The 17,302-nt window shown below is 43.4% G+C and overlaps 1 protein-coding gene across 1 annotated transcript in view; it reads left to right on the top strand.

Moving 5' to 3' along the window:
- LOC130357505 (interleukin-10 receptor subunit beta-like) overlaps positions 1-17,302 on the top strand; it is a 50,034-nt gene that overhangs the window by 32,117 nt on the left and 615 nt on the right. The window contains exons 4-6 of the mRNA XM_056560202.1: positions 1,684-1,844; positions 5,124-5,274; positions 9,741-9,886. Of these exons, the coding sequence (XP_056416177.1) occupies positions 1,684-1,844; positions 5,124-5,274; positions 9,741-9,886 (458 nt within the window). The remainder of the gene's footprint in view (positions 1-1,683; positions 1,845-5,123; positions 5,275-9,740; positions 9,887-17,302) is intronic.

Raw genomic sequence — 17,302 nt, 5'->3', positions numbered from 1 at the left:
ATAGACTTACTGGAATGACTGCAGATTTGAGGCCTTTCAGGTGCTGGATATTACAACTGAGATCTTTGATCTTGACTGTTCCTCAGCAGGGAGCACAAGAGAGTAGGATTGTGATGGCCGCCCCTTTATATAGAGGGAGTCTGAGCCAAAGCCCATTGGTCAAGCTGCGGGTCATGTGTTAAGCTGGTGCCCTCTGGGTAACATGTGATAGCATAAACATAACATGTGAAATTTCACAGGTCCTTTAGACATTTACTGGAGTCCTCCAAAGGTCCTTTATACTGACTATACATTGACAGACTGACTATAATCCTATTATTTAAATAACACTATAATAACAGCAGGGGAGACACTGCAGGAGAGGCTCAGTTTACCAAGGGACTTAACCTGACAGGGCATAAGTGTAGTGCAGGACCATGTCCTGTACTGGGACATCACAGCAAGGCACTTCCGAGCGTAAGCTGCAGAAAGAATAGACAAGTCTATTCATTCTGCAGATGCCGGAATCGGAAATTCCACCTTGTGCACAGTGCAGCAGAATCCCATTGAAATCAATAGGACTCTGCTGCAGCAGAATTCCGCACGGACATTCCGTCATGTTAGATTTAGGGGGCAATTACTTTTTAACATAGGGCCATGAAGGTTGAAAACGGCATTTTGTGTGAAACGTTTTAATGTAAAAAATGTGTAAAAAAATAAATAAGAAGGGGCAAATACTTTTTTTTTAAACAGGTTATAAATTCAGGTTGAGCCCTTGTGTCTATCGCAGTGTTACTCAAGAATGTGCCTCCAGCTGTTGCAAAACTACAACTCCCAGCATGCCTGGACAAAATAAATAATTAAAATAAATAAAATGAATAACTAAAATAAAATAAAAAAATGTATTAATTATTTAATAAAGTATTTTAAATAAGCAATGGAGGTAACTGGAGGGTCATAGCCCAATAGAGGGTCATAAATTTAAAGGGGTACTCCGCCCCTAGAATCTAATCTCCTATCCAAAGGATAGGGGATAAGATGTCTGATCGCGGGGGTCCAGCCACTGGAGACCCCCACGATCTCCCTGCTGAACCTGGCATTATTTTAGAGCATTGGGTGCAGCGCCAGAGGCTCGTGAAGTCACAGACGTGACAGCGGCTTGTGACTTCGCGGCCACGCCACCTCAATGCAAGTCTATGGGAGGGTGCGTGATGGCCGCCACGCCCCTCTCCCATAGACTTGCATTGAGGGGGCATGGCCGTGATGTCATGAGTCTCCGCATCGCCAGTCATCCGGCACAGAGTGGCGGGACCCCTGCGATCAGACATCTTATCACCTGTCCTTTGGATAGGGAATAAGATGTCTAGGGGCGGAGTACCCCTTTAAGTTTAGTACTTGTCTTTATCGCACAGTTTCCCAAGAATATGTCTCCAGCTGTTGCAAAACTACAACTCCCAGCATGCCCGGACAGCCAAAGGCTGTCCGGACATGCTGGGAGTTGTAGTTTTGCAACAGCTGGAGGCACGCTGGTTGGAAAACCATGGTCTATCGTATACTTGTAATATTACTAGTCATCCAGTGGTCTGGCTTTTCGTACCGGACACTGGTTTAGCTTAACACTGTATAGATCCAGAAATATAATAATATACAATATAACACAAAACTATATTATTAATTATTATTTAATATGTTTTTTTTTTTAAGCAATTATTGGGGCTCCAGACGTGACAGTCTCTTCGAGGTCGGGACATCTGGATGTCAGTTTCAAAGGTCCTTTAGTAGGGGCGGAATTAGAATCATTGAAGATGAAATATGGCGAGCTTATTTATAGGGTTCTATACTGGAAGGAGTCGGACCCTGCACATGTAAGTATTGTGTGAATAGCCCCACCAGGAGCCGTGATGGGTTATCAGTAGTGGGCGGTGACGGTCACATGATGACAATCACACAGCGCATGCTGATCACATGGGAGTGGCGCCTGAGCCTGCGCAGTCAGAGATCAGCGGAGATCTGTACTAGATACCCCCCACAGTTACCATGTGCCTGGAGTTTTCATATTGAACTATACTAGGGTCCTTACTCCTTCTACCCTCCATGTTTATTTTCTACTACGCACCTTGGGCCTCATTTACTATTTAGTTTCACTTTCAGTTTTGGTGAAAAAAAAAAGTATTTATTGATGCCCTACGCCAAAATTTGGCTCTTTTTCCAACCAATCTGTCACTTGCTGCTTATTTTCTGAAATGTGGGCACGGTTTTCAATTTTTTTTATTTTTATTTTTTACAGTCGGAGTCATTTATGACATTTTTCACCATGTTTTTGCCCTCTTTTCAGGCTGCGATTTTTCACTTTCAACCGAGAGGTTAAAAACCTTGGCGCACTTTGGCGCATTTCCGATGCGCCTAAGCTTATAAACATGTATATGATGGAAAAGTGAATTAAAATTTTCTATCAAAAGGGAAAAAATGGTAATCAAGGGACAATAAGGCCTTGAGTGTGTTTTGTTGGTTGATGGTCTAGTCACACGTACAGTGTTCGGCGCAGATGTGATGCGCAGGATTTTCTGCTGCAGATTTCAAGGTAAACTGAATGATTGAACACAGCTTGAAATCCAGCGCATCAAATCTGAGCAGAATACTGTCCATGTGAATAGATCTTAATAGTTTTTACAAGTAATTTACATAAAGTTTTAATGATAATGGAGGAAGATTTATCAAAACAGTATAGAGAAAAAGTTGCCCAGTTGCCCATAGCAACCAATCAGATTGCTTCTTTCATTTTTCATAGGTCCTTTTAACCTTTTAAAAATAAAAGCAGCGATCTGATTGGTTGCTATGGGCAACTGGTCAACCTTTCCTTTGGACAGGTTTTGATAAATCTCCCACATTGTGTATTCCTGGATCATTGATTTTGATACAGTGATTACTTTTTTAGCCATTGACCTTTGACATGCTGCTCTGGGTTGTCGGATAACCATCCCCCTCCCCTCCCCCCCCCCCCCTCCCTGCTTCTCAACAACTTGACTTGAGTTGGTAAATGTGACTAACAATATGCAAGTGTAAAATATATATATATATATATATATATATATATATATATATATATATATATATATATACATATATACACACCGCATATACTCGAGTATAAGCCGAGGCCCCTAATTTCACCCCAAAAACCCAGTTTTTGATTCGACTATAAGCCTAGGGTGGGAAATACATCATCCCCCCATGTCATCATCCAGACCCCCGTCATTAACACCCTCATCATCATCACCCTGTCATCATCCCCCCTTCATCATCATCACCTGTCATCATCCCCCCCTCATCATCACCCTGTCATCATCCCCCCTTCATCATCACCGCCTGTCATCATCCCCCCCTCATCATTACCCTGTCATCATCCCCCCTTCATCATTACCCTGTCATCATCCCCCCTGTCATCATCCAGACCCCCGTCATTAACACCCTCATCATCATCACCCTATCATCATCCCCCCTTCATCATCACCGCCTGTCATCATCCCCCCCTTCATCATTACCCTGTCATCATCCCCCCTTCATCATCACCGCCTGTCATCATCCCCCCTTCATCATTAATCTGTCATCATCCCCCCTGTCATCATCCAGACCCCCGTCATTAACACCCTCATCATCATCACCCTGTCATCATCCCCCCTTCATCATCACCGCCTGTCATCATCCCCCCCTTCATCATTACCCTGTCATCATCCCCCCTGTCATCATCCAGACCCCCGTCATTAACACCCCGTCATCATCACCCTGTCATCATCCCCCCTTCATCATCACCGCCTGTCATCATCCCCCCTTCATCATCACCGCCTGTCATCATCCCCCCTTCATCATCACCGCCTGTCATCATCACCCTGTCATCATCCCTCTGTCATCATCCCACCCCCCCTTCATCATCACCGCCTGTCATCATTACCCTGTCATCATCCCACCCCCACCCTTCATCATCACCGCCTGTCATCATTACCCTGTCGTCATCCCACCCCCACCCTTCATCATCACAGTTTGTCAATGTCTGATTACAGTGGTCTGCAACCTGCGGACCTCCAGATGTTCCCAAACTACAACTCCCAGCATGCCCGGACAGGCATCGGCTGTCCGGGCATGCTGGGAGTTGTAGTTTTGAAACATCTGGAGGTCCGCAGGTTGAAGACCACTGCGGCCTTTGTCATCATCCAGACCCCCCCACCCCCTTTAGTTTTGTACTAACCTCCCCTCGGCGGGACGTTAGGGTGAGCTGGTCCGGACCAGCTCACCCTAACGGGAGGGAAGGTGAGTACAAAACTAAAGGGGGTGGAGGGGTCTGGATGATGACGAAGGCCGCAGTGGTCTTCAACCTGCGGACCTCCAGATGTTTCAAAACTACAACTCCCAGCATGCCCGGACAGCCATCGGCTGTCCGGGCATGCTGGGAGTTGTAGTTTTGAAACATCTGGAGGTCCGCAGATTGAAGACCACTGAGGGTGGAGAGTTCACTCGAGTATAAGCCGAGGGGGGTGTTTTCAGCACGAAAAGTCGGCTTATACTCTAATACATATATATATATATATATATATATATATATATATATATTCTCAAACCATAAATTAACAATTATATGCTGGGGTCAAGTCCTGGGAAAATCCACTTAAGGGCTGGACGCCTGCTAATGGGAACAGTGTTCCAGCTGTGGAAAAAGTGCAGGAATTCCATTCCCATGCATTCCTGCAGGACCTGAACCCTGGATATATATGTCACATATCATAGCAGCTTGTATCATAGATCTATATAGTCATTAATGATTATAGCTATATTTAGAATATATACACATATATATATATATATATATATATATATATATATATATATATATATATATACTGTATATGCAGCGGAATAGCTCTTCTCATCATTTTTGCCAAGTTAAACAACATGATGTGTTAGCAACCTAAGGGGTATGTTTACATGGGCAAAAATCCTTTGATGTGGGAATAGTTCCAGTTTCCTCACGAACCACATGTTTCACGTATAAATTGCTGATGACTTATTCTGGTGATGAACTTTGATCTTGATGAATACCTTTTGCTATTTCTATGTTTTCATTGACTTTTTCTCATAATTGCTTTTTCCAGGTCTTGAATGTGAGTACATCCCAAAGCCAAGACACTCTGCGTGACTTAGAAGCATGGACGGTGTACTGTGTAAAGGTCCGAGCCTATGTGCCTGAATATAACAAATCTGGAGAGTTCAGCCCTGCGATCTGCAAGGAAACCACTAATAATGGTAAGCAGTGACTAAGGCTGGGTTCACACTACGGTTTGTAACTACGGTTCCCGTATACGGCTGGGAGGAGGGGTGGGCGGGGCTTAATCGCGGCGCCCGCACTCAGCCGTATAGGGGAACCGTATTTAATGCATGTCTATGAGCCGACCGGAGTGGACCGCAGCCTCCGGTCGGCTGTTTTTCGGCCGTATGCGGTTTCCCGACCGCAGGCAAAAACGTGGTCGACCGCGTTTTTGCCTACGGTCGGGAAACCGCATACGGCCGAAAAAATTCCCGCGGAATTTCCAGGCGGAATTCCGCGGTGTGAACTTTAACATTAGTGTGAACGGGTTTCCACGAGACCCGTTCACACTGCGGAATTTCAGCGGCGGACATTTCCGCCACTGAAAGTGTTCCGCGCAAAGAAAGAACATGTTCATTCATTGCGCGGATTCCGCGAGCACTGCATAGCCGTCAATGGTGACGGCTCAGTGCCCCGCGGCCCTAGCGCTGAAGTATCTTCGGCGGCGGCCGCCAGGCGGAAGCTCCGCTCGCAGAATTCATCCGCGAGAATTCCGTAGTGTGAACGGGGCCTTAAGGACGGAGGGTTTTTCAGTTTTTGTTTTTTCCTCATCACCTTATAAAAATAATAACCCTTTTAATTTTGCACCTAAAAATCCATATGATGGCTTATTTTTTGCGCCACCAATACTACTTTGTAATGAAATAAGTCATTTTACCCCAAAATCTACGGCGAAACGGAAATAAAAATCATTATTCGACAAAATGGAAGAAAAAATGTCATTTTGTAACTTTTGGGGGCTTCCGTTTCTACGCAGTAAATTTTTTGGTACAAATGACACCTTATCTTTATTCTGTAGGTCCATATGGTTAAAATGATCCCCTACTTATATAGGTTTGATTTTGTATTACTTACGAAAAAAATCATAACTACATGCAGGAAAATGTATACGTTTAAAATTGTCCTATTTTGACCCCCTATAACTTTTTTATTTTTCCATGTACGGGGCGGTAAGAGGGGATTTTCTTTGTGCCCTGATCTGAAGTTTATATCAGTACAATTTTTGTTTTGATCGGGTGGTTTAATTAACGATATATTTTTATAGTTCAGACATTTACGCACGCGGCGATACCACATATGTTTATTTTTATTTACACAGTTTTTTTTATTGGGAAAAGGGGGGTGATTCAAACTTTTATTAGGGAAGGGGTTGAATCCTCTTTATTAACTTTTTTTTTCCACTTTTTTTTGGAACGCGCAGGAGGCAGGTAAGGCACCCTCCTATTGCGTTCTGGCTGATCGGGACATCGCGATTTTACCGCGATCGTCCCGATCAGCCCGACTGAGCTGCCGGGAAGCTTTTACTTGCATTTTAGATGCGGCGTTACGCTTTGATCACCGCGTCTAAAGAGTTAATGCCGGACATCAGCCCGATCGGTGATGTCCGGCATTAGCCATGGGTCCTGGTTGCTTATAGCAACCGGGACCCACCGGGTATGATGCGCGCTCACCTGCTGAGCGCGCATCATACCTCAGGAGGCGCTTATGGACGTTTATAAACGTCCATATGCGTTAAGGGGTTAAAGGGGAACTCCGATGGAAACAAGTGGAAAACAAATGTTTTCAAATCAACTGGTGCCAGAAAGTTAACCAGATTTGTAAATTACTTCTATTTCAAAATCTGAAGCCTTCCAGTACTTATCCGCTGCTACTGATTTATTCTAGTTGGTATACACACCTGAACTCTTTATTTTATATTTGTATTTATTTTTATACCATTATTTTATTACCATATATACCTACCTTTGACATCTAACATATTCATTTATATTTGTTGAGCCCCTTTGCCCGATGCAAGGGCCCTGCTAGGGCAATAGGAGGCTAAGTCTTTTTTTTATATAATAAACTAGCTGAGTACCCGGTTTTTCCTTCCTAATCCTTGTTGTGGAGGAAAATCAACAGAGGAGGAAGCTTTTGACTTCATATCCCGTCTTCATATAATGTTGTCATATCCCAAGCCCATATTCCGTCCTCATATCCCGTCCTCCTATCCTGACCTCCTATCCCGTCCTCCTATCCCGACCTCTGTCCTCCTATCCTGACCTCCTATCCTGTCCTCCTATCCCGTCCTCCTATCCCGTCCACATATCCCATCCTCCTATCTCGACCTCCTATCCCGATCTCCTATCCCGACCTCCTATCCCATCCTCCTATCTCGACCTCCTATCCTGTCCTCATATCCCGTCCTCCTATCCGACCTCCTATCCTGACCTCCTATCCCGTTCTCCTTTTCCGTCCTCATATCTCGGCCTCCTATCTCGACCTCCTATCCAGACCTCCTATCCGGACCTCCTATTCCGACCTCATATCCCGTCCTCATATCCCGTCCTCCTATCTCGACCTCATATACCGTCCTCATATCCTGTCCTCATATACCAACCCGTAATATGTGTACCAGGTATTGAAATATCTGTACGGAAGTTATGTGGGAACATGCATTTCCCATAGATCTGCATGGGACTTTAAACAAAAACCCCAACCCTCACAAATGGGGGTAGTTAAGGGTTAAATTAACTATCCTATTTTAATTGGACATATAAGTAACATGTGACCAAGTATTATCGAAATATCTCCAGCCATTTGGAAGTTATGCAGTACCAACCCATAATATGTGTACCAGGTATTGAAATATCTCCAGCCGTTTGGAAGTTATGCAGTAACATATATTTCCCATAGACTTGTATGGGACTTTAAACAAAAACCCCGACCCTGGCAAATGGGGGTGAGTAAGGGTTAAATTACCTATTCTATGTTTGTTGTTTACATATAAGTAACATGTGTGCCAAGTTTCATGTTAATATCTTTAGCCGTTTGGACGTGATGCTGGAACATACATACAAATACACACACACACACACACACACACATGCATACACACATATATACACACATACATACATACATTGGCTCTCATTTACTATTGCAAACCCGACATGTTTTGTCAGTTTGTGCACCAGATTCTGTCGCATTGCACCAGAAATTCTGCCTGCACCAGATATTGCGCCAGAATTTGCGCCAGAATTGAAAAAACCCCAACAAACTCTCCTTTTTGCTAAGAAAACCCGAAAAGGGGCGTAATCACCTGGAAAAGGGGCGTGTTCCCGACATTTTCACAAAAACCCAACATATTTACTAAGGTATTCACAGAAAATGTGTTGGATTTCAGCTGAGGAAAACCCTAGAGATCAGAGCATGTGTAAAAAAAAAGCAAAATGTAGGGAAAGTGGAAAATGTAGAAAAACCTTAGTAAATACCATGGAAAATAAATTGTGGGGAATTAAAACCCACTAAGAAACCTACACAACACTCTTAGTAAATAAGGGCCATTGAGTTTTATATAGATAGATAGATAGATAGATAGATTGTTATTTTATTGCATTACTAGATCCATCTTCTATTATTTTCCTATGTACCTTTAAGGACTGGTTCATATAATACATTTTATATCCATTTCCTACATATTCCTGGCCTTTTTGGGTGAAGGCTTCACCAGTAACCTTGGGTACATATTCTGGACCTAAGTGAGCTACACACATTTTTTATCTTTTGTACTATCAGTAACACACTACGCCGCCGCCAGGGACTCAAATCATGCAGTGCCAGATGTGTCCTCCTGCTTAAGCCAGTACATGTCCAAGCCCGTCTGAAGTTTGCTAGAGAGCATTTGGATGATCCAGAAGAGTATTAAGAAAATGTCATATGGTCAGATGAAACCAAAGTAGAACTTTTTGGTAAAAACTCAACTTGTCGTGTTTGGAGGAGAAAGAAATAATTTTTTTTTCTACCTTAGATATTGCTCTGTTTTTCCTTTTCAGTCTTATTTAGATTCACAGACTGGGAAGGGGTGTTCACCAGCAGGCGTCACATAATCTGAAGCCATACAGGGGAGAACTTCCTCCTTCACTCACAGCCTGGAGCAGTTCAGTGTGAGATGAGCTATGATTGGCTAAGGCTGCACACACCCCCTTCAGCACTCCAAGCTGCATTTCCTGATTTTGGACTTTTGCCAGGCCAGCTGTAGTCCAAAGTCTGTGCAAGAGATGGGAGGGAAATGTGCTCTGGACAAGTAGGGAGACACCTAGTGGCAGCTTTTTTTAAACACAAATAAAACATTTTTTTTTTAAACAAAGCACATTAGAAATATTTTTCATTTGCCATAAGGAGTGAAATAGCAAAAACTAGATTTAATGACAGTGCCCATTTTAACACTTCAAATTGCCTACAGATGGGTGGAACTGGGTGGATGGAGGCTCCTAGAGGGTGGAGTCCACTGGGAAATTGCTTATTCAGCAGTCCATTTAATTTAGCCCTAAATGGTAACAATGTTTTAACAAGTCATATACTATTACCGAGTCAAACAAAAGCAAACTGTCTAATGTCCAGTCTGATTTTTGTGCACACACAGAGTCCAGAAAGCCTTCAGCTCCCATCAATGTCACCATGGAATCCTTCAACTTCAGGAATACTTTACGTTGGAAGAAACCAGATGATCTGGAGGGTGACGTGATATACATTGTGGAATATAAAATGTACGTAACATTGCTATTTTATGCTTTTTTTTTTAACAACTGTTTTTTAAATACATTTTTTCACAAAAACAACAAATACAAGGAAATAAGGCATGTGCAGCATCAGAAGAATAGTGGGGGCTCTACATCATAATAGAATAGTGGGGGCTCTACATCATAGAAGAATAGTGGGGGCTCTACATCATAGAAGAATAGTGGGGAGCTCTACATCATAGAAGAATAATGGGGGCTCTACATCATAGAAGAATAGTGGGGGCTCTACATCATAATAGAATAGATGGGGCTCTACATCATAGAAGAATAGTGGGGGCTCTACATCATAGAAGAATAGTGGGGAGCTCTACATCATAGAAGAATAATGGGGGCTCTACATCATAGAAGAATAGTGGAGGCTCTACATCATAGAAGAATAGTGGGGGCTCTACATCATAGAAGAATAGTGGGGAGCTCTACATCATAGAAGAATAATGGGGGCTCTACATAATAGAAGAATAGTGGGGGCTCTACATCATAGAAGAATAATGGGGGCTCTACATCATAGAAGAATAGTGGGGGCTCTACATCATAGAAGAATAGTGGGGGCTCTACATCATAGAAGAATAGTGGGGGCTCTACATCATAGAAGAATAGTGGGGGCTCTATATCATAGAAGAATAGTGGGGGCTCTACATCATAGAAGAATAGTGGGGGCTCTACATCATAGAAGAATAGTGGGGGCTCTACATCATAGAAGAATAATGGGGGCTCTACATCATAGAAGAATAGTGGGGGCTCTACATCATAGAAGAATAGTGGGGGCTCTACATCATAGAAGAATAGTGGGGGCTCTACATCATAGAAGAATAGTGTGGGCTCTACATCATAGAAGAATAGTGGGGGCTCTACATCATAGAAGAATAGTGGGGGCTCTACATCATAGAAGAATAGTGGGGGCTCTACATCATAGAAGAATAGTGGGGGCTCTACATCATAGAAGAATAGTGGGAGCTCTACATCATAGAAGAATAGTGGAGGCTCTACATCATAGAAGAATAGTGTGGGCTCTACATCATAGAAGAATAGTGGGGGCTCTACATCATAGAAGAATAGTGTGGGCTCTACATCATAGAAGAATAGTGGGGGCTCTACATCATAGAAGAATAGTGGGGGCTCTACATCATAGAAGAATAGTGGGGGCTCTACATCATAGAAGAATAGTGGGGGCTCTACATCATAGAAGAATAGTGGGGGCTCTACATCATAGAAGAATAGTGGGGGCTCTACATCATAGAAGAATAGTGGGGGCTCTACATCATAGAAGAATAGTGGGGGCTCTACATCATAGAAGAATAGTGGGGGCTCTACATCATAGAAGAATAGTGGGGGCTCTACATCATAGAAGAATAGTGGGGGCTCTACATCATAGAAGAATAGTGGGGGCTCTACATCATAGAAGAATAGTGGGGGCTCTACATCATAGAAGAATAGTGGGGGCTCTACATCATAGAAGAATAGTGGGAGCTCTACATCATAGAAGAATAGTGGAGGCTCTACATCATAGAAGAATAGTGGGGGCTCTACATCATAGAAGAATAGTGGGGGCTCTACATCATAGAAGAATAGTGTGGGCTCTACATCATAGAAGAATAGTGGGGGCTCTACATCATAGAAGAATAGTGGGGGCTCTACATCATAGAAGAATAGTGTGGGCTCTACATCATAGAAGAATAGTGGGGGCTCTACATCATAGAAGAATAGTGGGGGCTCTACATCATAGAAGAATAGTGGGGGCTCTACATCATAGAAGAATAGTGGGGGCTGTACATCATAGAAGAATAGTGGGGGCTCTACATCATAGAAGAATAGTGGGGGCTCTACATCATAGAAGAATAGTGGGGGCTGTACATCATAGAAGAATAGTGGGGGCTCTACATCATAGAAGAATAGTGGGGGCTCTACATCATAGAAGAATAGTGGGGGCTCTACATCATAGAAGAATAGTGGGGGCTCTACATCATAGAAGAATAGTGGGGGCTCTACATCATAGAAGAATAGTAGGGGCTCTACATCATAGAATAGTGGGGCTCTACATCATAGAAGAATAGTGGGGGCTCTACATCATAGAAGAATAGTGGGGGCTCTACATCATAGAAGAATAGTGGGGGCTTTACATCAAAGAAGAATAGTGGGGCTCTACATCATAGAAGAATAGTGGGGCTCTACATCATAGAAGAATAGTGGGGGCTGTACATCATAGAAGAATAGTGGGGGCTCTACATCATAGAAGAATAGTGTGGGCTCTACATCATAGAAGAATAGTGGGGGCTCTACATCATAGAAGAATAGTGGGGGCTCTACATCATAGAAGAATAGTGGAGGCTCTACATCATAGAAGAATAGTGGGGGCTCTACATCATAGAATAGTGGGGCTCTACATCATAGAAGAATAGTGGGGGCTCTACATCATAGAAGAATAGTGGGGGCTCTACATCATAGAATAATAGTGGGGGCTCTACATCATAGAAGAATAGTGGGGGCTTTACATCATAGAAGAATAGTGGGCGCTCTACATCATAGAAGAATAGTGGGGCTCTACATCATAGAAGAATAGTGGGGGCTCTACATCATAGAAGAATAGTGGGGGCTCTACATCATAGAAGAATAGTGGGGGCTCTACATCATAGAAGAATAGTGGGGGCTCTACATCATAGAAGAATAGTGGGGGCTCTACATCATAGAAGAATAGTGGGGGCTCTACATCATAGAAGAATAGTGGGGGCTCTACATCATAGAAGAATAGTGGGGGGCTCTACATCATAGAAGAATAGTGGGGGCTCTACATCATAGAAGAATAGTGGAGGCTCTACATCATAGAAGAATAGTGGGGGCTCTACATCATAGAAGAATAGTGGGGGCTCTACATCATAGAAGAATAGTGGGGGCTCTACATCATAGAAGAATAGTGGGGCTCTACATCATAGAAGAATAGTGGGGGCTCTACATCATAGAAGAATAGTGGAAGCTCTACATCATAGAAGAATAGTGGGGGCTCTACATCATAGAAGAATAGTGGGGGCTCTACATCATAGAAGAATAGTGGGGGGCTCTACATCATAGAAGAATAGTGGGGGCTCTACATCATAGAAGAATAGTGGGGGCTCTAAATCATAGAAGAATAGTGGGGGCTCTACATCAAAGAAGAATAGTGGGGGCTCTACATCATAGAAGAATAGTGGGGGCTCTACATCATAGAAGAATAGTGGGGGCTCTACATCATAGAAGAATAGTGGGGGCTCTACATCATAGAAGAATAGTGGGGGCTCTACATCACAGAAGAATAGTGGGGGCTCTACATCATAGAAGAATAGTGGGGGCTCTACATCATAGAAGAATAGTGGGGGCTCTACATCATAGAAGAATAGTGGGGGCTCTACATCATAGAAGAATAGTGGGGGCTCTACATCATAGAAGAATAGTGGGGGCTCTACATCATAGAAGAATAGTGGGGGCTCTACATCATAGAAGAATAGTGGGGGCTCTACATCATAGAAGAATAGTGGGGGCTCTACATCATAGACGAATAGTGGGGGCTCTACATCATAGAAGAATAGTGGGGGCTCTACATCATAGAAGAATAGTGGGGGCTCTACATCATAGAAGAATAGTGGGGGCTCTACATCATAGAAGAATAGTGGGGGCTCTACATCATAGAAGAATAGTGGGGGCTCTACATCATAGAAGAATAGTGGAGGGCTCTACATCATAGAAGAATAGTGGGGGCTCTACATCATAATAGAATAGTTGGGGCTCTACATCATAGAAGAATAGTGGGGGTTCTACATCATAGAAGAATAGTGGGGGCTCTACATCATAGAAGAATAGTGGGGGCTCTACATCATAGAAGAATAGTGGGTGCTCTACATCATAGAAGAATAGTGGGGGCTCTACATCATAGAAGAATAGTGGGGGCTCTACATCATAGAAGAATAGTGGGGGCTCTACATCATAGAAGAATAGTGGGGGCTCTACATCATAGAAGAATAGTGGAGGCTCTACATCATAGAATAATAGTGGAGGCTCTACATCATAGAAGAATAGTGGGGGCTCTACATCATAGAATAGTGGGGCTCTACATCATAGAAGAATAGTGGGGGCTCTACATCATAGAAGAATAGTGGGGGCTCTACATCATAGAAGAATAGTGGGGGCTCTACATCATAGAAGAATAGTGGAGGCTCTACATCATAGAAGAATAGTGGGGGCTCTACATCATAGAAGATTAGTGGAGGCTCTACATCATAGAAGAATAGTGGGGGCTCTACATCATAGAAGAATAGTGGGGGCTGTACATCATAGAAGAATAGTGGGGGCTCTACATCATAATAGAATAGTGGGAGCTGTACATCATAGAAGAATAGTGGGGGCTCTACATCACAGAAGAATAGTGGGAGCTCTACATCATAGAAGAATAGTGGGGGCTCTACATCATAGAAGAATAGTGGGAGCTCTACATCATAGAAGAATAGTGGGGGCTCTACATCATAGAATAGTGGGGGCTCTACATCATAGAAGAATAGTGGGGGCTCTACATCATAGAAGAATAGTGGGGGCTCTACATCATAGAAGAATAGTGGGGGCTCTACATCATAGAAGAATAGTGGGGGCTCTACATCATAGAAGAATAGTGGGGGCTCTACATCATAGAAGAATAGTGGGGGCTCTACATCATAGAAGAATAGTGGAGGCTCTACATCATAGAAGAATAGTGGGGGCTCTACATCATAGAAGAATAGTGGGGGCTCTACATCATAGAAGAATAGTGGGGGCTCTACATCATAGAAGAATAGTGGGGGCTCTACATCATAGAAGAATAGTGGGGGCTCTACATCATAGAAGAATAGTGGAGGCTCTACATCATAGAAGAATAGTGGGGGCTCTACATCATAGAAGAATAGTGGGGGCTCTACATCATAGAAGAATAGTGGGGGCTCTACATCATAGAAGAATAGTGGGGGCTCTACATCATAGAAGAATAGTGGGGGCTCTACATCATAGAAGAATAGTGGAGGCTCTACATCATAGAAGAATAGTGGAGGCTCTACATCATAGAAGAATAGTGGGGGCTCTACATCATAGAATAGTGGGGCTCTACATCATAGAAGAATAGTGGGGGCTCTACATCATAGAAGAATAGTGGGGGCTCTACATCATAGAAGAATAGTGGGGGCTCTACATCATAGAAGAATAATGGAGGCTCTACATCATAGAAGAATAGTGGGGGCTCTACATCATAGAAGAATAGTGGAGGCTCTACATCATAGAAGAATAGTGGGGGCTCTACATCATAGAAGAATAGTGGGGCTGTACATCATAGAAGAATAGTGGGGGCTCTACATCATAGAAGAATAGTGGGAGCTCGTACATCATAGAAGAATAGTGGGGGCTCTACATCATAGAAGAATAGTGGGAGCTCTACATCATAGAAGAATAGTGGAGGCTCTACATCATAGAATAGTGGGGGCTCTACATCATAGAAGAATAGTGGGGGCTCTACATCATAGAAGAATAGTGGGGGCTCTACATCATAGAAGAATAGTGGGGGCTCTACATCATAGAAGAATAGTGGGGGCTCTACATCATAGAAGAATAGTGGGGGGCTCTACATCATAGAAGAATAGTGGGGGCTCTACATCATAGAAGAATAGTGGAGGCTCTACATCATAGAAGAATAGTGGGGGCTCTACATCATAGAAGAATAGTGGGGGCTCTACATCATAGAAGAATAGTGGGGGCTCTACATCATAGAAGAATAGTGGGGGCTCTACATCATAGAAGAATAGTGGGGGCTCTACATCATAGAAGAATAGTGGGGGCTCTACATCATAGAAGAATAGTGGGGGCTCTACATCATAGAAGAATAGTGGGGGCTCTACATCATAGAAGAATAGTGGGGGCTCTACATCATAGAAGAATAGTGGGGGCTCTACATCATAGAAGAATAGTGGGGGCTCTACATCATAGAAGAATAGTGGGGGCTCTACATCATAGAAGAATAGTGGGGGCTCTACATCATAGAAGAATAGTGGGGGCTCTACATCATAGAAGAATAGTGGGGGCTCTACATCATAGAAGAATAGTGGGGGCTCTACATCATAGAAGAATAGTGGGGGCTCTACATCATAGAAGAATAGTGGGGGCTCTACATCATAGAAGAATAGTGGGGGCTCTACATCATAGAAGAATAGTGGGGGCTCTACATCATAGAAGAATAGTGGGGGCTCTACATCATAGAAGAATAGTGGGGGCTCTACATCATAGAAGAATAGTGGGGGCTCTACATCATAGAAGAATAGTGGGGGCTCTACATCATAGAAGAATAGTGGGGGCTCTACATCATAGAAGAATAGTGGGGGCTCTACATCATAGAAGAATAGTGGGGGCTCTACATCATAGAAGAATAGTGGGGCTCTACATCATAGAAGAATAGTGGGGGCTCTACATCATAGAAGAATAGTGGGGGCTCTACATCATAGAAGAATAGTGGGGGCTCTACATCATAGAAGAATAGTGGGGGCTCTACATCATAGAAGAATAGTGGGGGCTCTACATCATAGAAGAATAGTGGGGGCTCTACATCATAGAAGAATAGTGGGGGCTCTACATCATAGAAGAATAGTGGGGGCTCTACATCATAGAAGAATAGTGGGGGCTCTACATCATAGAAGAATAGTGGGGGCTCTACATCATAGAAGAATAGTGGAGGGCTCTACATCATAGAAGAATAGTGGGGGCTCTACATCATAGAAGAATAGTGGGGGCTCTACATCATAGAAGAATAGTGGGGCTCTACATCATAGAAGAATAGTGGGGCTCTACATCATAGAAGAATAGTGGGGGCTCTACATCATAGAAGAATAGTGGGGGCTCTACATCATAGAAGAATAGTGGGGGCTCTACATCATAGAAGAATAGTGGAGGCTCTACATCATAGAAGAATAGTGGGGGCTCTACATCATAGAAGAATAGTGGAGGCTCTACATCATAGAAGAATAGTGGGGGCTCTACATCATAGAAGAATAGTGGGGGCTCTACATCATAGAAGAATAGTGGGGGCTCTACATCATAGAAGAATAGTGGGAGGCTCTACATCATAGAAGAATAGTGGGGGCTCTACATCATAGAAGAATAGTGGAGCTCTACATCATAGAAGAATAGTGGGGGCTCTACATCATAGAAGAATAGTGGGAGCTCTACATCATAGAAGAATAGTGGAGGCTCTACATCATAGAATAGTGGGGGCTCTACATCATAGAAGAATAGTGGGGGCTCTACATCATAGAAGAATAGTGGAGGCTCTACATCATAGAAGAATAGTGGGGGCTCTACATCAATAGAAGTATAGTGGGGGCTCTACATCATAGAAGAATAGTGGGGGGCTCTACATCATAGAAGAATAGTG

This window comes from Hyla sarda, chromosome 2 (assembly GCF_029499605.1).
Source record: "Hyla sarda isolate aHylSar1 chromosome 2, aHylSar1.hap1, whole genome shotgun sequence".
Classification (NCBI taxonomy): Eukaryota; Metazoa; Chordata; class Amphibia; order Anura; family Hylidae; genus Hyla; species Hyla sarda.
Note: the sequence above shows the minus strand (reverse complement) of the source record. Positions and strands in the feature narration are given on the sequence as shown.